This window comes from Dipodomys spectabilis, unplaced genomic scaffold (genome assembly GCF_019054845.1).
Source record: "Dipodomys spectabilis isolate Male_0828 unplaced genomic scaffold, ASM1905484v1 ptg000015l, whole genome shotgun sequence".
Taxonomy (NCBI): Eukaryota; Metazoa; Chordata; class Mammalia; order Rodentia; family Heteromyidae; genus Dipodomys; species Dipodomys spectabilis.
Genome location: NW_024870692.1, coordinates 5,469,327 through 5,491,163, shown reverse-complemented (window position 1 = coordinate 5,491,163; position 21,837 = coordinate 5,469,327). Strand labels below are relative to the sequence as shown.

Here is a 21,837-nt window from a genome sequence, read left to right as displayed (position 1 = left end):
GCTGGGTACCGCTGACTGGGGGCCACGTCGACCGAATAGTCGAAAGGGCAGACTCCCGGGGCGCCGAGACCACCGGGTGCCCGCCCCAGGCGTCCCCCGACTCCGCGCAGAGGTCGTGCAGAGAGAGGCTCGGCAGTCCCGCGCGGGGGCGCGCTCCGGCCCCGGCTCAGCCATGGGGCGGGCGCGCCGCGAGCGCTCCCGGAGCCGCGCGTCCCCGCCCCGCGGCCGCCGCCCCCGCGCATCGGGACTACATTTCCCATAGCCCCGCGCGGCTGCGAGCGCGCTCCCGGGAGCAAGAGGCTCCGAGGCTCCCAGTGTCCGTGGCCGCGGCCCCCGCCCGCCCAGACACAGTGCCTTTGAAACGCGGCGGGAGGCAGCTGGTGCGATGGCGAGCCTGGGCCGACTGCTGTGCGTGGTGGTGGTGTTCTGCTGGGCGCTGAGCCTCGGGCTGCCCAAACACCACAAGCGCGCGGTCAAGAAGCCCATCATTGGTGAGGATGCGGCGAGGGGCTCCGCGGGGGGGGGGGGCCGGGGTCCGCGCAGGTCCGCGGTCCGCGGTCCGCGCGGGTCCGCAGCTGGCTGCAGCCGGCTCGTCCTGCCCGGGAAACCCCCGAGGCCGGGGCAGGTGCGCGTCCGCTGTCGGGATGGGCAGCGCCTGCGGACGCCCGGGGTGGCACTGGCAAACCAGCCGCCGCGCCGAGGGGTTTTAGTTTTTGGACTCAAAGTTGGGAAAAAAGCAGCGAAGAACCCCGCAGACATCCTTCTCTTCTTCCTTTTTTCTTTTTTGCCAGTCCTGGGGCTTGAACTCAGGACCTGGGCGCTGACCCTGAGCTGCTTCTGCTCAAGGCTAGCACTCTACCACCTGAGCCACAGCACCACCTCCGGCTTTTCCTGTGTATGTGGTACTGAGGAATCGAACCCAGGGCTTCCTGCATGCTAGGCAAGCACTCTACCCTGAGCCACCTTCCCAGCCCTTTCTTTCTTTTCTCTTTCTTTCCTTTCTTTGTCTCTCCTTCCTGTCTGCTTTTCTCTTCCTTTCTTTCTCTTTCCCTTTTTTCTTTTCCTTCCTTCCTTCTTCCTTCTTTTCTTTTCCTCTCCCTCTTTCTCTCCTTCTTTCCTTCCTTCCTTCCTCCCTTCCTTCCTTTCTTTCTTTCTCTTTCCCTTCTTTTTTCTTTCCCTTCCTTTCTCTTTGTCTCTCTTTCTCTCCTTCCTTCCTTCCTTCCTCCTTCCCTCCTTCCCTCCCTCCCTCCCTTCTTTCTTTCTTTCTTTCTCTTTCTTTCTTTTCTTTCTTTCTTTCTTTCTTTCTTTCTTTCTTTCTTTCTTTCTTTCTTTCTTTCTTTCTTTCTTTCTTTCTTTCCTTTCTTTCCTTTCTTTCCTTTCTTTCTTTCCTTTCTTTCCTTTCTTTCCTTTCTTTCTTTCTCCTTCCTTCCTTTCTTTTCTTTTCTTTCTTTCTGCCCGCCAGCCTTGCCTTCCTTTTTCCTTTTTTTTTTTACGTAGACGTTTTCCAATCAAAGACAAGCACATCTTTTTTTTTTAAACATAGCTAGCAATTCCTGCTAGTTTGCATCTAGAAATTCTGTATGTACATTATACTTAGGAAAAACTTCCTAGTTGAGGGTGTATTTCACCATAGAGTACAGTATGCAGAAAAATGTAATAGATTACCTTGGACTTTGTCATCTTTAGCATCGTGGGATAGGCGGGGCCGATGGGAACCTAATGTATTTATTTATTTAGTTCCAGAACGGGGGTTTGAATTTAGGGCCTGGGCATTGTCTTTTAGCTTTTTTTGTTACTCAAGGCTGGTTCTCTACCACTTAAGCCACATCTCTACTTATGGCTTTCTGGTGGTTAATTGGACATAAGAGTCTTATGGATTTTCCTTGACCTGGCTAACTTTGAAGTGCATTCCTCAGATCTTAGCCTTCTAAGTAGTTAGGATTACAGGTGTGAGCCACTGGCACCTAGATTCTATATAATCTTCAAGTGAAGTACACATTTTTTTTTTTTTATTTCCTTGCCCCTGTATGTTTTCCAGAGAGGAAAATCAACTTTCATTCACAATGAAACAGACTTTTGAGAACAGTGTCAGCTAAAACTATCTAGGAGATACCAGCCTGAAATTAAAATTTGCCAAAAGAAATTTTTGGGCAGACAAGTAACAGGTTTTATCCCACCTTGTGTAGGATTTTTGCCATTTCTGCTATTTTTCCCAAGAAGCTGAGCACTGTATTCTGCAACCAAACTAGACGTTCATTTCATATATTTTCTTTAATTGTATACTAATTGTATTAATTAATTAATTGTATGCAAAACCATTAATTGTATACTAATATTTGAAGTGTGCAAAGCCTGTTTCCACAGCTATTTACAATGATGGTTAGTCTTCAAAGAACACTATGTAACTTTATGTAGTGAGTTGCATCTTGTTGAATTCAGGGAGGAGGAGGAAAAAAGACAGGAGATTCATTTCCTTTTCCTACTATCCAGAGTAGTACTAAATGAAAGACACAGAAAAGAAATATACCTCTGCTCACCCTGGTGGATTAAGACAAAATTGTTGACTGAGCACCAAGTATGTATAAGGTATAACTCTAAAAAGTGCAAAGAACTCTAAAACAAGCACCAAGGTTATGACAGCCATCAAAAATGGGAATGGGGTTTGCGTCACATGTGTAATGTCAAGGAATAGAGTTAGAAATGGGAAAAGTGAGTATGGGAGGAGCGGACAGGAGAGGAGGGATGCTTGTGCGATTCCTTCCTTCCTTCCTTCCTTCCTTCCTTCCTTCCTTCCTTCCTTCCTTCCTTCCTTCCTTCCTTCCTTCCTTCCTTCCTTCCTTCCTTCCTTCCTTCCTTCTTTCTCGCTGTCCCTGAGATTTTTCATTTAAGGCTGATGCTCTACCACCTGAGCCACAGCCCCACTGTAGGCCTTTTGATGGTTAATTGGAGATAAGAGTCTTACAGATTTTCCTGGTTGGTCTGGCTGTGAACCATGATCCTTATATTTTATATCTTATATCTTACAGCTTATTAAAGTTTAAGAACCCCTGAGGTGCTTAAACAAGGTGGTGACTGGCTGATATATATCTCCATCTTATTTCCTGGTGCTCTCTCTCCCTTCAGTGAATGTATTCAGATGGACTCCTTCAGCGTGCCAGGCTGGCTCACAACCGTTGTACTTGCTGTATAGTTGTATAGTTCATTTTCCACATAGTGCCTAGTATCACTCCTGTATTTGTTCACCCTTTGTCCCATCCTTTCTGTTTCCCACTATTATCCTCCCCCAAAAGATAAACTTACAAACAAAAGATTAAAAAAACAAAAGAACAGCAACAAAGAAAAAAAGCCTTTTGTTTCTATTTCTTAAGAGTTCATTTGGGTAAATATTATTTTATATGATCATGCACCTATTAAGGCTTTGTGATTTCTCTCCTAAGAATATCCTCCTTTGGTCTTTCTGTCTGAGTATCTAGAGACCTGTATAATTTATCATGTCCCTGTCTACAGGTAAACACACTGGATGATAAAAAACAAAAAATAGGACCCCTCTTTGGTTTAGTTTTTTTGTCCTTAGCACTATCAGACATCACACTGCATCTATACATATATTTGTATTTATATCTATATCTATCTATATATATAGTGTCTGTGCATTTTTCTTTTTCATCTTATTAATTATCCTTCCTCTTCTCTCTCCTTTTTTTTGGTCAGTCATGGGGCTTGAACTCTGGGCTTGGGCACTGTCCTTGTGCTCTTCAGCTCAAGGCAAGTGCTCTATCACTTGAGCCACAGCACCACTTCCGGCTTTCTAGTGGTTTATTGGAGATAAGAGTCTCACAGACTTTCCTGCCTGGGCTGGAAAGTGATCCTCAGATCTCAGCCTCCTGAGTAGCTAGGATTACAGGTGTGAGCCACCAGTGCCCGGCTTCTCTCTCTTTATACAGTAGAATTAAAGCCTCTCAGATCTAGGTTTGCATAAAGGACACTAGTGTCATTCTAATCTACTCTGGGAGCATAGTCTACCTGAGGTGGTGTGAAGTAGAAGTTGGCCGAGACTGAGCTCACCCTCCATTTCTTTCCCAAATTTTACAGATGGACTTGTCAAAGGTACTTCCTGTTTCATTCAGTAAATTAAGAGAATAAAATAGGGATACTGTCATGGTGATATATTTCAGTTTCTGAGAAAGAAGTAAGGGAGTTTGCATGAAACTAAGACTTTTTTTTTCAATGTAGGAATTGTGATGCAAAAATGCCAAAGTAAAGAAATGAAAAACCTTGGGAAATACTACCTTGCTGCATCCTATGTGAAGTATATAGAGTCTGCAGGTGGAAGGGTCGTGCCAATAAGGTATGTTACTTGTTTTGTACAGTGTATAAACTCTTTCATTTCAAATGAATGCATCATTCATGATTATCTCATTTCAATGTGGTAAGATTGCACCTGATTTTTTTTGCCACAAACCTAATGCCTCAAGACTCCCAGTAAACTGTTTAATGTATGAAGCAGTATATCTCTCAAGCCATCAAAAATGCTATACAAATTATGACTGAGAATGAAATGATAGCTTCTCTTACCAGAAAAAAATGGTCGTGACACCACGAAAGCAGTGAAATAACAGCATCTTGAATGAAACCAACTTTTTCCATAATTGAAAGTTAATGGAAAACCTAGGCAATGAAGATGTTTTAGAAGATGGCCATTAAAGTTATCTTCAGGTGGATGCTGGTGGCTCATGCCTGGTCAGAACATGAGGCCCTGAGTTCAGACCCTAGTACAGGCACACACACTTTATATTTATATTCTACGTTAGAAATGTAGATGTGACTAATGTACTGGTACTGCTTCATGTTAAAATGGCCCCATAAGAATAGTGCTTCGGGCTGGGAAGGTGGCTCAGTGGTAGAGTGCTTGCCTTGCATGCATGAGGCCCTGGGTTTGATTCCTCAGCACCACATAAACAGAAAAAGCCAGAAGTGGCACTGTGGCTCAAGTGGTAGAGCACTTGCCTTGAGCTGAAGAGCTGAGGGACAGCGCCTAGACCGAGTTCAGGTCTACGACTGGCCAAAAAAAAAAAAAGAAAGGAAAAAAAGAAAGAAAAAAAGAATAGTGCTTCACCTCCCCTGTTTTCATTTGGAAAGTGCTAACAAACAAAAATCTTATAAGTGTTTAAAATATATTGTTGCTAAAGTTTGTGGCTTAAAATCTCTGGGAAATTTACCCAGTCCATTCTTAATGATTTTTGCAAACAAAACTTTTTTTATTTTTTTCTGAAAACCTACTTCATAAATAAATACTTCTTAAAATTTATAACAAAAGAATTATACTGTTTCAATATAATATTAATAGTAATCAAAATGGTAATGTTATAGCTTAGGGAATTGTGCCAATGGAACAAGGTAAGTTGAGGGGATGGGTAGGGTGGGAGAGATGGGGAAAATAATGGAATGGGTGATATTTTTCAAGCTATATTGTGTTAGGAAAATGAAGAGAGAGGTTGAGTTGAGAGGAAGTGAGGAGAATGATGAAAGGGGCAGTCTCCATCAAGATGCATTATACTTATAAACCGATTTTGAATTTGTTGAATGATAACCCCTTTGCACAACTACTTAAGCATAATAAAATAGAATTAAAAATGCATTATACTCACAGATAAGTTGAATTGAAACCTCTTTGTACAACTACTTAAGGATAATGAAAAAATTGGTAAGCAATGTCTTACTAGATTTATTTTTTACATTTTGATTCACTGTATCTCAGATGAACATCTATTTATAATTTTTAAAATTGTTATTATAAATGTGATGTAAGGGGTTACAGTTACGTAAGTCAGGGAAAGAGTACATTTTTCCTTGGACAATGTCACCCCTTCCCTTGCTGTCTCCCAGTTTTCCCCTCCAGTCCCCACAACATTTACTTTTAATATGAGTCTTTATTCTTTGGGTAGAAAATGTGATTTTTCAAATGAAATCTTACTGAGAATCCAGATAATAGCAGCATTAGGGCTGGGGAAAAGGCTCCTGAGTTTCTTCAGTGCAGTATGTCAGGGTTTTGATGGTGGAAGTTTCATAATGCAGACAGTGAAGTAAGAGTATACTGCTAATCCTGTGGGTGAGGCTTTGTCAGGGAGACAAAAGTTGGTGTCTCAGCTCTGCGGGTGTTTCTAACACGGTGTAGAGTGGAGGTGGAGGGTGTGGCTTAGAGCCTTGGCTGTGAAGTTGGTAGGTCCAAGCTTAAAAAGAAACCTGTAAGTTGTGATGACTAATACAAACAAAAGAAACAGGAAAAAAAGAAATAGATGTGAGAGAAGAAAGTTTTGAAACCAGATGACTTGCAGAATACTAGTCATTATAACAGAGACACTGAAAATGGGACTATCGGCATAGAGGTTAACCTACAGCTTGGGTTTCCAAAGTTCACTGGAAGGAACTGGAATCGTGATTCCATAGAAACAATATAATACCTGGAGTTGAATTCCCAGACTCATCTAAGAAGGATTACCCACCCTAAGGTAGAACGGACCTAGAACGGACCTGGTGCCATCATCCCAAAACCGTGAGGTTTCTGCCTGTGGGCTGGCTGTTGGGCATCACACCTTCTCAAGTTTAGAAGGGAGGAAACAGACAGGAGACAGGAGACAGGCACAGTTCAGCCAGATGTGAAGAAGTTTGTGTTTGGTCCCCTCCTATTTTGTTTTTTGCCTTTGTTTCTCAGGTGCTTGGTGCCCCCAGGTTCCTCTGCATCCAACTGTAGGACTTGTGGGGAATAGATTTTTTTTTTTGGTTGGTCGTGGGGCCTGAACTCTGGGCCTGGGTGCTGTCCCTCAGCTCTTCAGCTCGCGTTCTGCCACTTGAGCCACGCACCACTTCTGGCTTTTTCTGCTCACGTGGTGCTGAGGAATCAAACCCAGGGCCTCATGCATGTAAGGCAAGCGCTCTACCACTGAGCCACCTTCCCAGCCCCAGGTGGGGAATAGTTTTAACTCACCTGAAAGATCACACAGCAGCCCATTAGCTGGCAGCTTCTGCTTTAAGAATGAGTTAGTCATAGTGTATTTTATGTCGTTAAGGAAACAATTATAAGTCAGAAGATTTCGTAAAAAGCTGAATTACCGGAGTGTGACTTTTTATAGAGGGATGGTGCTCTCCACTTTTTCATGGTTAAACTTTTATGACTGGTGCCTGCCATTCCTTGTCAGGCTATGAATGTATGGGTCACCTACCATCATTATTGGACTCAGCCATTTTCTCTTGGTGAAGGGGAAGGTGAAGCGTTTCTCAGGTCAGGAGGGTCTCTTGTATCCAGAAATGTCTGAAAATACACAGATTGTGTCTATGTGGAACCTGGTATATTCTTTACTGGTAGGCTTCTGAGAGGGATGAGATGATGATGCACTCCACAGTTAGACCCATGAACAGTGACACGTAGGACCTGAAGTAGTCACAGACAATGCGGGAGCCATTTATTTAGAATTGATGAAATGTCCAGAGCTTGTCTGTGCAGTGGCTTGACCCAGGAGTCCTTCCAGAACAGCTGAGAGATCTATAGATCTGTATCCCCTGGTAGTTGTTGTCTACCCTAACTGAAAAGACTGGGCTGGCAGACTACTGAGAACTGGTGTACTCAAATTTCACCTGCCTATCACTATCCAAGACAGGACCTCCTCCAGTTTAACCTACATTTAAGACAGAGATGAGCACCATTTCCCTGTGACCCATGGCTTTTGGCTCTTTGACCAAAGGAAATTTCCTTTGAACTTCTGAACAACAAACCTAGACTTGGACAAAGTTATTTAGACTTAAGGAGAACCCACAGGATTTTCTGGCAGAGTACAAGTAACTGTTGGCATCCAAGGTATCTGCTTGATAATGAGATTGGTATTCTGACTCCCTCTCAAACTGTTCTTTGGAATAGAAATGGGCTATAGTTGGCATAAGACTGTAAATCCATATTTGTGGAGAATGGAGGGGGCAGGTGACATGTTATTCTCACATAGATTCAGAAGATTGCTAAACACAGGAGAGCAAGGATTTCATAGACATTTTATTGATGCGCAAAACATCTTACTGTGACTTAATTAAAGGCCGTCAATTGTCATAGATAGTAACTCTGTACATCACCTTAACAATAAAATTAAATAAAACAATTGTCATTGATAATCTCTATCAGGTTTCCTCTAGGGATTGATAACAGGGTTATTGTTCGGAAGTTCTTTCCTTCTTTTTCTTTTAAATATTACAGTAAAGGTGATGTATAGAGGGGTTATAGTTACATAAGTCAAGTAATGAGTATATATCCTCTTGATCAGTTTCACCCACTCCCTCGTTCTCTTCCAGTTTTTCTCTCCTGTATCCCCTCTCTCCCAAGTTGTATAGTTGATTTCCAACATCGTGCCTAGTGGGTTTTACTGCTTAATTGGTTCAGCCTTTGTCCCACTGTTTCTGTGCTTCAGTGTTTGACCCAGGGAACTGGAGGATTGCTAGGCTAGTCTATCTATGGTGATCTATCTATTATGTACCATTAAATTTGAGCTGGTCTGGAGGTGGAAAAACAACAGTCCTCACATCTTCGCTACTAATGGGTGGAATTAGGTAGAGATTGGCTGCTGCAGCTTCTGCTTCTTTGTTTTTATTTCCCAGAGCTTCCTGTTGTTAAAGTGGTGTGATAATAAAGTTTGTTGTTTAGTTTTTACATATACTCTAACAAGATTTTAGAATTCTTTTATAGTTCTTTGCAAACAGAAATTGCTCTTGTCTAATTCTCATGGGCTTTTAATATTCACATCTTAGGACATACTTTTCCAATACCAAATTTCTTTAGTTCATTTCTCATGGTCTTTCATCTTTTGCATATTAGCACGTTCTGTACACGATTGAATGTCACTAGACCCCAGAAAGACACTTAATTGTCTGCTTAGCAAAACATGGATATAATGATGTAGCTTTCGTGGAGTTTGAAAAAAAAAATGTCTCTAGGAAGGTAGATATATAGTGCTGTCAAATATTTTAGAATTATTTTTTGATCTGGGTATGTAGTTCAGTGGTATTTTGTATAATATACAAGAAGCCCAGGATTCAATCACCAGTACTGCAAACACTTTTATTTGAGTTTTAAAATTAATATATTGACTTCATTTGGAGGTTTTCCCCTCCTAGGTTTCAGAAATGAGTGTTCAGTAATTTTTTTTTGTAAATTTTCAGGACTGATCTTACATTTGCAGAGTATTCACATATATTCCGATCCATCAATGGGTAAGTTGGCTTAATGCAATTAATGATCACTTGGTTTGACTACTTATTGGTGTCCACATATCTGTCCATTTTTTCAAAAAACATGTAAGTATTAATATGTGTTTCTATATAGTGATCAGAGTTCTCATATAACTATCATAAATATTAGTTTTCTGAGTTCCTTTATAGGAAATATTTTCTTGGGAGATGGTAAAAGTGCTGTGAGAAGTAGGAGTCAGGTTAGGAAATACATAATTAGTACATAGTAGACACAGGCAATTATTTTTACAAGTGCAGCATGATCTTTGTTCTTTTAATGCTTGTCTTAAATAATACTGAAGCCACTTTGAATTGTAAATAATGCTGCTTGCTTAGAGGACTTTAAGTCTTACATTTGAAGACAACTGAGTGGTTATCTTTTAAAGATAATTTCAGTAGAACTTGGAATTGCTTTTTTTAAAATCTCTACCTTCACCACAAAATAGAATTGGTTAACTTACAGAAGAAGACTTTTAATTATATGAAAAAAAGTTTTATATAACTCTTCATGTAGGGAAATATGGTTAATTATAGCAGTTAAACATTTTGACTCTCAGAATGGCAGAGATCAAAATATGCTAATCTTCTGTGGTGAGATAATGAGGAAAATATGAGTAGTCTTATATTCTATTAGTGGCAATATAATAATAATAATTACAGAGTTTCTCAGGGGCAGTTTTGCAATATGTGTTTCAGTTAGAAACATATGTCTTTCACTCTTCAAAAAGAAATTTACTCAATACCTGACATATAACTGTAACCTCTCTCTACATCTCCTTTACAATAAAAATTGAAAAAGAGAAATGCATGTCTTTTTGCCTTGGGAATTTTATTTAATGAATATATTACTTTCTTTATGTAAATTCTTAGACCTATACACAGGCACTGTATTGTTGATGAAAAGATGAAGTTGGAAGTTACCTGATAGTCTATCAGAACTAGTTAAATGAAATTGACTAAGTGAAATGAATTGAGTATTATGTCGGAGTTAACAAGGAGGATCTTTATAGATGCTGCTTTGGATTGTTGTTGTCTGGGGACAATCTTGTTATGTGAAAAAAAAACGAGGCACAGAATGGTGCATTCATTGTTTGTTTATTTTTGGGGTAATGGGGATGGCTAGTATTCTGCTACTTGAGCTACATCCCAGTCCTCTCTCTTCCTCATTTTTCCTTTTTTGATTTTGAGACAGGGTCATGCTACCTTTGCCCAGGGCACTTGTCCTGTTCTGGTTTGTAAGGCAGGGATGTGTATTCCTACCAACTTGGCACAATTATGTATATATATATATATTTATCTGCATAAATATATATATTTAACAAGTAAAAAATCCTTTTTTAGAATATTTAAAAAAAACCAGTGCTGAGAGCAGTTCTCTCTATTTTAGGGTCAGATTCAACCCTATTTTCCATTGCATGGTTGGAGAAATTATAGCACAGAATAAAGGTGACCAATGTTCTTCCATTTCCCCAGGCCTAAATGTTATATAAGGAGGTGACAACTCAGGACCTTCACTTTCACTACAGTTTGAAACAAGTTTGTTCCCAAAGAACAGAGGAACTACACCAAGAAGGAAGAAGCTGGGGTTTTTTTTGGCACAATATAACAGATTTTTTTTTTTGGTGGTAGTCTTGGGGCTTAAACTCAGGGCTTGAGCACTGTCCCTGAGCTTCTTTTGCTTAAGGCTAGTGCTCTCCACTTGAATTACAGATCCACTTCTGGCTTTTTTTCCCCTTGGGTGATTAATTGGTGATGAGAGTCTCATTCACCTTGCCTGGGCTAGCTTAGAACCATGATCCTCAGATCAGCCTCCTGAGTAGTTAGGATCACCAGTGTGAGCCACCTCACCCGGCTTGTAACAACAGGTATTAACAGCAGTTATTTCTGATTGGCAATAGGGTGAGAAGAAGTCTTACTTTTCTTGTAAACTATTTTTCTTTTTCTGAAGAGCTTTGTTATTTTACTTTTAAAAACCACCTTCATCTGTTTGGTATTTTTAAGCTATGTTCAAAAAATTGTCTGTCTTGGGGCTGGGAAGGTGGCTCAGTGGTAGAGCGCTTGCCTTGCATGGCTGAGGCCCTGGGTTCGATTCCTCAGCACCACATAAGCAAAAAGAAAAAAGCCGGAAGTGGCGCTGTGGCTCAAGTGGTAGAGCACTAGCCTTGAGCTGAAGAGCTGAGGGATAGCGCCCAGGCCCAGAGTTCAGGCCCTACGACCAGATCAAAAAAAAAAAAATTGTCTGTCTTTCATTTAGTTTGGATCAGTAAATATTTAGTGTAAAATTAGGTCAATTTAGTAAAACATTTACAATGTCCACATGGAAAGAGTACTTTGGAAAGGACAAACGTAAGTAATTCCAGGCTAGACTATAATAGAAGGGCACTAAAATAGGCTTTTGAATCACTTCATCTCTTCCAGTCTTCTCCCATTTCCTATTTGGAAAGGAATTTGAAGTAGTAGTTGTGTAAATGGGAATAAATATTTTTGGAAGCCTTCTTGTCCTGTTGTTCCATGGGAAGCAGCTTTGGTTCTTACTTTGACCAGAGGCCTTCTGCATCTATCTTCCACAACATTATCCTTCATTGACACCAGCTGCTCGCAGTTGTCCACAGCACAAGAATTGCATGCTAGGCTCTGAATGGGGGAAACTTGCTAAAATTTACTGTTTCTGAACACTTAGTCAGATGTAACTTCAGAATCACCTTTATTGAGCTCCTATTTTACAAGAAAAGAAAATGACAGAGCCTGCCTTAGGGGAATTTATCATCTGGGAGGGAGGTTCTAATGAGAATAGCTAAAAGAATTTGAGGATTAGAAACAGCAAATTTGGCCCAATGAAGCTTTTACAGTTCTGATTTTCCAGAACTATTGAGACTTAATGAAGTCATTTTAAATTGTTGGATTTTTAGTATGGTTTTGTGGCAGACCACTGAGGTATTTAAGTGTCTTCTAGAAGACTGATCTTCCTAACAGTTGAAGGGCTCATCTTTGTCTCAGGCTAATCGGTTGCCTAACTCAGAGAAGCACACAATATAGTTTTTTGAAGGAAAACAGTTTCAAAAGTGATCTTTCATGTATCTTTAATTCATATTTATGTATTTTCAGAATATTATATGTTTATTCGAACTTTTGTTGGCCGGAAAGGCCAGATATCTTTTGAATATCCTTAGTTATTTTAAGATCTAATAAGGTTTTATACATCTAGCTTAAAAAGCCAGCATCACACATAATTTTTTTTAATATTTCATATTTTTGATAGAATAAAAGAAAAGCAAATTATTGTGACTATTTTTTCCTAGACCTTTTGAATGGTCTTTGTTTTCTTTTCAAGGTTTTTCTATTATTGTGCTTCTTTCTGGAAAGATTTCAGGGTAATAAGTGTGTGTGTGTGTGTGTGTGTGTGTGTGTGTGTGTGTGTGTGTGTGTGTGTGTGTGTGTGTGTGTGTGTATACTCAAGGCTGGTGCTTGTTCACTTAGCCAGTCCTCAGTTTCCATGTTTTTGCTAGTAAATTGGAGGTAAGATTCTCTTAGATTTGTCTGCTCAGGCTGGCTTTGAACCAGGATCCTCAGATTCTAACCTCTTGGGTAGCTAGCGTTACACCACCAGCACCTGACAGAAAATAAAATTTTGTAGATATTTAATTACAATCTAAATAAAATTTTATGATTACTTCTTCATAGTTAAAAATATTGTGAATTAGGACTGGAGTCATGGCTTAAGTGGTAGAGCACCAGCTGAGCAAGCATGCTGAATGTAAGGTCCTTAAGTTCAAACCCTGGTACTGGAAAACAAAAGATATGAGTTAAAACTCACATTTGTAGACCAGTGGTTGATTTGATGTCACTGATAATCTTAGCTTAAATCTGTCTACAATGGCAATTTTGCCTCTATTTGATTTCTAGCTCTGGGTAGTCTCCTGTTCTCCTTTTATTTATATAATTGGTTCATACTCTGTGTCATTAAATAAAAAGCGAAAAAATGTTTTTAAAAGAATACACACTAAAGTGTTGCTAACAGCAGCAATTTCTAAATGACTAAGATAAAAACTTTTATGTATATATTATATGTGTATATATGCATATGTATCTGTGCCTTAATTTTCTGATTTTTTTTAAAGGAAAAATGTGTTTTACAGTGAAAAAGATTATGTTCTGTTTGTGTTCATGGGGGAAATGCATCTCACTGCTGTTGTTTCAGACTCCTTTTACCTGGAGGAAGTGTTAGCCTTGTACACTCAGAATATGCCCACGTGGCTAAAATTTTTTACAAGATGGCCATACAGGTAAATGTCTGTGATTGTATATTGTTCTAGAGAAGGTTTTGTGGGCATCTGGGAGGATGATTCTGCTTTTAGGCATGTGGTAATACTCTCTTAACAATTACCCAGCCTACCCCTCTCATCTTTTAGGCACCATTCTCCAGGCAGCACAAAGTGCTTCCGCCTGCCTCATGCTTCATCTAATTAAGGTTTCTTGGTGTGAACTACAGCCTTGTAATTCTAGGCTTAGTATTTCTAGTATTTCTCTCTAGCCTATTATCCTTTCATTTTGCACTGAGCATTATTCGTCCATGAGTAATTCTCACTTTTAATATCTCATTCTAAATATATCTCACATTCATAATAAAATAATCATTAAAAAATCTACTCTTTTTGCCAGTTCCTTCAATCCCATTGACTTTGCTTTTCAGTTACCTGTAGATAGAAAAACATAGCTTTTCTTCCAAAAGGAATAAGAGAGGATTTATTCTGAACCCAATATGAGTGACCAAAGCCCTGGAACACAGAATATATAAATAATATATTCTGATGTAGAAGAAGGCACACTAGCTTTTATAGCTACAGAACAGAAATGCATCATAAATTAATGCTTTTTCCAACGACATTAGTGGGAGCATAGGTAGGCAGGCCACAATATAGTATAGAAACTCTTCTACAGGTTTCAGATGTTAGAACTTTCTTAGCTTTAGGGTGGAGGGAAGCTAGAGGTCTAAGTTTAACAGTACATTCCAAAAGTATTATCTTGGACTCACATGGATGGTCACTATATATATATATATATATATTGATAGTGAGTGGCTATTAAAAGATAACCCCATATAATTTTGGCTCTTCATCTGTAATATTTCATCTGCCCTATTATAATATTCTAGTCAATCAGTCTGTAGGCTCTTCAACACAGATGGGGTTTCTTTGAAAATCTTTACTTCATAAACTTAGGCTATATTAATCAAACATGAAGAGCCACTGGCTATTTCTTTGAAAATGCCCACATTTGGCTGGGGCCCAGTGGTTTACTGCTGTAATAACAGAGTACCCAGGAGGCTGAGATCTAAGGATTTGAAGCCAGCCCAGGCAGGGAAGTCCATGATACTGTTACCTCCAATGAACCAACAAAAAAGCTGGAGTGGAGCTGTGGCTCAAGTAGTAGAGTGCTAGACTTGAATGCAGACGCTCAGAGACAATGTCAAGGCCTGAGTTTAAGTCCCAGAATTGGCACATGAAAAACGCCCATATTAGGTCTGCCTTTGAACCCTAACTTACAGTCCTTACTCTTCCCCTTAAGTATTAACCTCAATTTTATAATTAATCTTGATGGCTCTACTGTCTTGCTAACTCTCTGTTAAGTATTATCGTAAATAACTACTTTAATATTTGAAACATTGGTTTAATAACTTTTAATAGCTAGATTAAATAATTCTTGGCCTTTTCCAGCCTGTCTTAGGTCTTTGATCTGATAGTGTATTTATGGATCCTGGAAAATTTCACAGAAATCTGTGCATGTTTATCTCATGTGCTGGCTGGTAATGAGAAGCCATATATATAATTTTTGTTTAAAAATTTCTTTTGAGTAAGCTTGGTTTTTGCTTTCTCTCTCCAAAGAGTTTTGATGATGGAGACTACTTTCCTCTGTGGGGTACGTGCCTTGGATTTGAGGAGCTTTCGTATCTGATTAGTGGGGAGTGCTTACTAACTCTCACAGACACTTTCTCAAAAGCATTGCCGCTGAACTTCACTAAAGGTGAGAATTCTCTTTCAAACTCTTTATTGTCTGCTTAGGGAATAGGATTGGTTAGCAGCAAGTATCAAAGTCACATATAATGTTCCCTTCTAGCGTATTTTACCCATGCCAAAGGATGTCCCTGAGGATGACTTGAAGAATTCTCAATTAAAAAAAAATCTTTTTGATTGTTTTATTTTTGAATTAGGTCCCATTTGTAATATGAGAAAGGGTTTGTGATATTTTCACACATGCACAAAAGTTTACTTTGAACAAATTTCCCCTTCCATCATTTTCCCCTTCCTCTCCTCTTTTCTCTACCCCTTTGGGATATATTAATTACATTATATATGTATATATAAGCATATGTGTGTGTATTGTACATGGACGCAGAACCCTCGAAAGACCACCAGAGACCATGACCAATACAAATAGCAAAAGAGTCATTTATTTGCAAGCTTGAGCTTGGTCCTCCGCGCACTTGGTAACTGGTGACGCTAAGAGGCCCCGAGCACAAAATCAGCACAGCTTTTATAGTATTGAACAAACAAGTTTAGGGAATTTCCACACAAGCAGTTACATAATTGCACTGCCCTTTTTCTGAACTATTGGTATGTTCTGTTTCTGAAACACTTGGGCAGCTGTTCTGCATTTTTAAGGGTGGGCAGGGTTGGTGGCAACCTGTGATTTTTTTCTCTTTCTTTCTTGGGGTTACTCTGAGGGCAGCCTAGCTCAAGATGGTGGGGTTAGCTCTTCATGTGTGTGTGCATGCATAATGTCCTTTGATCCTCTTCACCCTTCAGTAGCTCTTTCTTCCTCATTCTACACTCTCACTATTCTGCCCCCATACAAGAATTTTAAATGTTGATAACTCATTGCTTCTAGTTATATACAAGACCATATATAATTAAGAACTGGAAATCGGTCCTGGTTTTGAGTCCTCAGTCTCTCCCTACAGCCTTGAACAATTATTTAATGACTTTTAGCTGTAAATTCCTCCTTGCAAATGGACCTACCTCTTAGAAGTTTTGGTAAAAATTAAAATAGGTGATTTTTCTTACCAGAATGCTTAATACTTCTTAACTATTAGAATAGTTTTAGCTTCTCCCCATTGACTGTATACTTTGTGTCAATTCCCACAGGGCATAATATAATTTAATTCACTAAGCATATGGAGTTATTATAGCTCTTATAAGGTAAAGGACAAAGTGCCCAATAAGATTGATATTATACTCTGAGAAAAGAGAGAAGCCACATTTTGGGAGGTCAGATTGGAAGTGTTTCTAATAAAGACCAGCAATCACAGATGGATTCTTTTTCACAAAGACCTGCAACCCTGTGAATACACTTAATACTGTCAGAAAACTGAGCCATGAGAACAGGAGAGGAAAGAAAGAGCAGAAAAACAATACCAAGAAACCAGATCAGCTCTAATGGAAAGCTGGAGTGGGATGCAATGTTGACCAGAGGAGAGCCAGGAAACAAGGCATGAATAGATAGGAGATATGTGTGGCATGGCATCCTTTTGCCTGAGCTGGTCTGGGCCTACATAGGGTCAGGTCAGGGGACAGGGTTACAGGGAGCTTGAGAGTTCATGACCCAAGACTGGCAGGTCAGTAACCTGTCCAAGTCCCCGCCCAAGCCTCTAGGTGTTCAGGCACACCCATCACTTGGAAGGTGGGACTTCCCTGACTCTACCATGAAGATACCAGTTAAACCCAATATCCTATTATCTACCATGTGGCCAATGGGACCCATTACATTCAGCATCCTTATTTCAGTAAGCCACAAAAATCACAGCCGTATGCTACCACTCTTATTTATTTATTTATTTATTTTTTGGGTCTGGTCGTGGGGCCTGAACTCTAGGCCTGGGCCCTGTCCCTTAGCTCTTCAGCTCAAGGCTAGCACTCTACCACTTGAGCCACAGTGCCACTTCGGGTTTTTTTCCCCCCTTTTTGCTTATGTGGTACTGGAGTAACAAACCCAGGGCCTTATGCATGCAAGGCAAGTGCTCTACCACTGAGCCACCTTCCCAGCCCCCACTCTTCTTTCTAACTGCTACCTATTTGTAATTCCTAGGACTCCTCACATTTCCTAATATATTAGAATAACTCACAGACCTCAAGAGAGTGCTGTATTTGCTTACCAGCAAGGAAACACAATCAACTTTGGTATCTAAAGTTTTTTATTAGTGCTTAATCACAAAAGCATGATTGACTGAATCATTGGCCACTGGTGAATTCACATGCCAGCCACTTTTCCATTTGTTAGGAAAATGAAAGAGAACAGAAAAGGAATAGGACTGACTTGATTGTCAACAGGCTAGAGACTGTTTATTGCCAGTGAGGGGCACAGACCTTCCCATGGGTTTGGAGGCTGTTCGAGGTACTGGATTTTGAGGTAGGTTTATATAATCTTAACAAGGAAGCAGAAAATAAAAAAATGGTCTCTTAGAGGCCAAGGGTGGTGTCTTTGGCTAGGCCTAGAGTGGAATATTCTACCTGGGGTGGCTATTGTCTCCTAGGGGCCAAGGTCAGAATGACCTTTCAGACAAGCACAGGAGCATACACCTGGTGCTTTGCTTGATTAGGCAGTAGACAGTCCTTCACCATTCCCTATAATCAGAACTTTAGTCATTTCATTAGCATAATAGCAATATCATTCTTACCATTCCAGTAGTTTTAAATACCCTTTGTTAGACACCTAGAACAGAGACCAGAGATTCTTTATACCTAGCAGTATAAGGAGCCCCTGGGTCCTCTACCTTATGTCACCACTCCCTCTGGTACTACATTCCTTGCTAAGCCAGTCCTCTGAGCCTTACCTGGTGGAGAGGAAGGCCTGGGGCTGCTGAATTGCTGGATGGTGTGAGCACAAGCAGATAATGATCCCTGATCATTGTAGTTTGGTTATCTGATCTCTAGATCTTCATGTTGTAGTGCTAGGAACTGTTTCTGTTCTCATATAAGGCCTTTGGAAGGAAGTAATAGTAGTTATACATAGAACCTAAGGAATGCTTTACAGTTTTTTTTGTATGTGTGCCAGTCTTGGGGCTTGAACTCAGGGCCTGGGCCCTGTCCCTGTGTTTTTCCCCTTAAGGCTAGGACTGTCTCCCTTGAGCCAAGCTCCACCTTCAGCTTTTTTTGGTGGTTAATTGGCTATAAGAGTCTCATGGATTTTCATGCCAGGTTTCAAACCAAGATGCTCAGATTTCAGCCTCCTGAGAGCTAGGATTAAAGATGTGAGTCACCAATGCTTTAAGCTCTCTGAAAACTCTTTCTTCCATTATCTCACCTTATCATTGCAAGAAATGTGTGAAGTACATGTTTTAGGTCAGACTTTTTGGTGCCATGTTGCAGAAACCCAGTTTATGCACAGAGTGCTGGAAGGTACAGAAATTCTCTTGGGAGCCATTAGGCCTCTACTGGAACAGTTAGCACCAAGGCTTGAGCACATCAGGACTTTAAAAAAAAAACTTTCCATTGGTATTTTACTCTATATCTCTGTCTATAGTAAAGTCTTCACAGTTGGCAACTACAGTGTAATGCTTCTTTGATCTGTTTACTAAGTACAAAGATTTTGGCTTGGTTAATATTCTTCTGTATGTACATTGCTGATTTCCTTCTTCCTTCTCTCCCTCCCTCCCTCCCTCCCTTCTTCTCTCTCTCTCTCTCCCTTTCTTTCTTTCTCTTTCTTTCTCTTTCTTTCTTTCTTTCTTTTTTTCTTTCTTTCTTCCTTCCTTCCTTCCTTCCTTCCTTCCTTCCTTCCTTCCTTCCTTCCTTCCTTTCTTCCTTCCTTCCTTCCTTCCTTCCTTCCATTCTTCCTTCCTTCCTTCCTTCCTTCTCCAGATACTTTTGAAAATGCATTGGAAATTTTGGATTCTTCCTTGGGAAAATAAATATACACACACTTGGAAAGTTTTCTCTGCTTTTCAGAGATGGAGTTAGAATTATCTGCTTATATACAAGGGTTTCAACAACCCTACTTCCTTGCTGACATTTATTACTTTCCACCTTTTTGACTGTAGCCAAATTTGTAAAGTTATAGATGCAAACTGGTATCTTATTGTAGTTTTAATTTACATTTTCCCACTATCTAACCCACCAAAACTTTTAATCTACCTATCAAGGAAAAAGATTCTCTGGTTAGCCTACAAGTTCTTCTAAGCAGAAAAATGTCATTTATTTATACTAAAATGTAAAGGAAAGGGACTTACGTTTGAGCACTTATATTTGCATATTTTGTGCTCGACTGGAAATCTTGCTTGGAAATGCCATCCTCTGCTTATCCCTTAGTCATCTTGATTATGTCTTCATAATGACTTCACTGGCTACAGATAAACTGACTTTTCTTGTGTTTACATTATTTTAGGTGCAATACAGAGCAGAATGTTCCATAATTTTCCTCCTGACTTACTGCTATCATTAGCCATAGAACCTCTGACTGCAAATTTCCACAAATGGAGCCTCTCCATGCAGGTATCACATCAGTTACTCAATGACTTCAATATTCTTTGAGCAAATAACAGAATTAATCATTTGTTTTATTTTTGTATCTAGAATTTTACAATGAATTCAAGGTTAATGAAGTTTTTCAATGTGTTAACTACAAATACAGATGGCAATCTTGAGTTCGTATCATCAATGGAAGGTAAATGTGTTGCTTCAGGGATAGTTTGTTAATACTTTATTACTTTGATTTTATCTCTCTCTGGAAATAGGGTCTCATTCTATACTTCAGGCTGGCCTTGAACTCTTGATCTTTTTGCCTCCTCTTCTTGAGTATTGGGATTGCAGATTATGTATCTCTTTCCTAATGAATCAAAGTATCCTGAACAAGAAATTGGTGCATTTTTTGGAAAAAGAAGACATGCGCATGTTCTAAATGAATTCCAGTTTACCTGGTTATTTTGTAGAATGAGGTAATGAAGAAGAAACAAGAACTTAGAGGAGAGAGGATGAAGAAATAAGCACTGAAATTTATTTCTGTTTCTAGCTGTTTTATACACATAAGTACTTTGATGCTGTCCAGAGAATAACAAAAAATGTGGCTTCTAGCGAAAAACATGTTTTACAAATATATTGATGCAGTAGGAAGAAAAGGAGGTTATTCAGGGTCACTTGCTGATTTTTTTTGTTTTTTATTTTTTGGTTATTACACTGATGCTTTTACTGAGGGACTGGATGCTGTCCTTTAGCTTTTTTGTTCAAGGCTAGACCTCTACTACTTGAGCTATAGCTCTACTTCTAGCTTTTTTGGTGGTTAACTGGAGATAATAATAATGCCATAGACTTCCCTGCCCAGGTTGGCATCTAACCACTTAGAATCCTGAGTAGCTAAGATTATAGGCATGAACCATTGGCACCTGATTTACCTATAGCATTTATATCAGCATTACTGTTAAATGAGAACTTGAGATGAAGCTAAAGACAACCCTTCGTGGAAAGAACTTATGGAATAGGATTTGAAAGTCTCCGACTGTGATATAAGGGTAAACTTGGAATACACCAAAGGAGAATTGCACTGAGAGTGGTGTGGGTAGGGTGAATTAACCTGGAGTACTCATAATGATAGGCTAGTCTCCTAGTGTTATTACATCCTGCTGAAGTTGAAAGTTTGTTTAAAGTTATCTCAGAGTGGTAGTATACCCACAGATATGGCTCCGTGGCATGTTGACACTTGAGGTTTGGAGGAATATGAGCAGTCCATGGACAAAAAGCACTAATGTACAAGGAAGCAAATTGCTATGTATGAGAACTTAGAGGAACACCAAGTAGAGCTGAAGATGTTAGAATTAGGGCTGGGAAGGTGGCTCAGTGGTAGAGTGCTTGCCTCGCATGCATGAGGCCCTGGGTTTGATTCTTCAGCACCACATAAGCAGAAAAAGCTGGAAGTGGCACTGTGGCTCAAGTGGTAGAGAGTTAGCCTTGAGCTGAAGAGCTGAGGGTCAGTGCCCAGGCCTAGAGTTCAGGCCCCCAACTGACAAAAAAAAAAAAAAAAAGATGTTAGAATTATGAGACTTAGTATAATAGTAGCTTAGTAGCTTACAGTTTATTTTAACTTTTAAAATGAGATTTTTTTTTTTTTTGCTAGCTGTGTGGCTTGAACTCAGGGCCTGAATGCTGTCTCTAAGCTTTTTTTTTTTTACTCAAGTCTTGTGCTTACTGCTTTGAGCCACAGCACCACTTCGGGTCTTCTGATGGTTAATTGGTGATAAGAGTCTCATGGACTTTCCTGCCTGGGCTGCCTTTGAACCATGATTCTCTGATCTTAGTCTCCTGAATAGCTAGGATTATAGTCATGAGCCACTGGTGCCTGGCTAAAATGAAAACTTTTAAAGTGAAAATATTAACATGAAACAGAGTTGGACTAAGCTCAGCTATTAGAAGTTAAAAATAAGAGCTGGGTGAGATATTAGAGTTGAAAATAAGAGGTGTCTCATGCCTGTAATCTTAACTACACAGGAGGCTGAGATCTGATGAGCATAGCTAGTCTTGGCAGGGAAGTGCATGAGTCTTATCTCCAATTAATCAGCAAAAATCGTAAAGTGAAATGTGGCATAAGTGG

The 21,837-nt window shown here is 39.8% G+C and overlaps 1 protein-coding gene across 1 annotated transcript in view; it reads left to right on the top strand.

The window, feature by feature from the left end:
• Positions 1–281: 281 nt before the first annotated feature.
• Positions 282–21,837, top strand: part of Ggh (gamma-glutamyl hydrolase) — a 34,609-nt gene continuing 13,053 nt past the window's right edge. Inside the window, exons 1-7 of the mRNA XM_042666061.1 lie at positions 282–491; positions 4,234–4,348; positions 9,199–9,249; positions 13,466–13,550; positions 15,150–15,288; positions 19,642–19,748; positions 19,830–19,920. Of these exons, the coding sequence (XP_042521995.1) occupies positions 386–491; positions 4,234–4,348; positions 9,199–9,249; positions 13,466–13,550; positions 15,150–15,288; positions 19,642–19,748; positions 19,830–19,920 (694 nt within the window). The 5' untranslated portion in view covers positions 282–385. The remainder of the gene's footprint in view (positions 492–4,233; positions 4,349–9,198; positions 9,250–13,465; positions 13,551–15,149; positions 15,289–19,641; positions 19,749–19,829; positions 19,921–21,837) is intronic.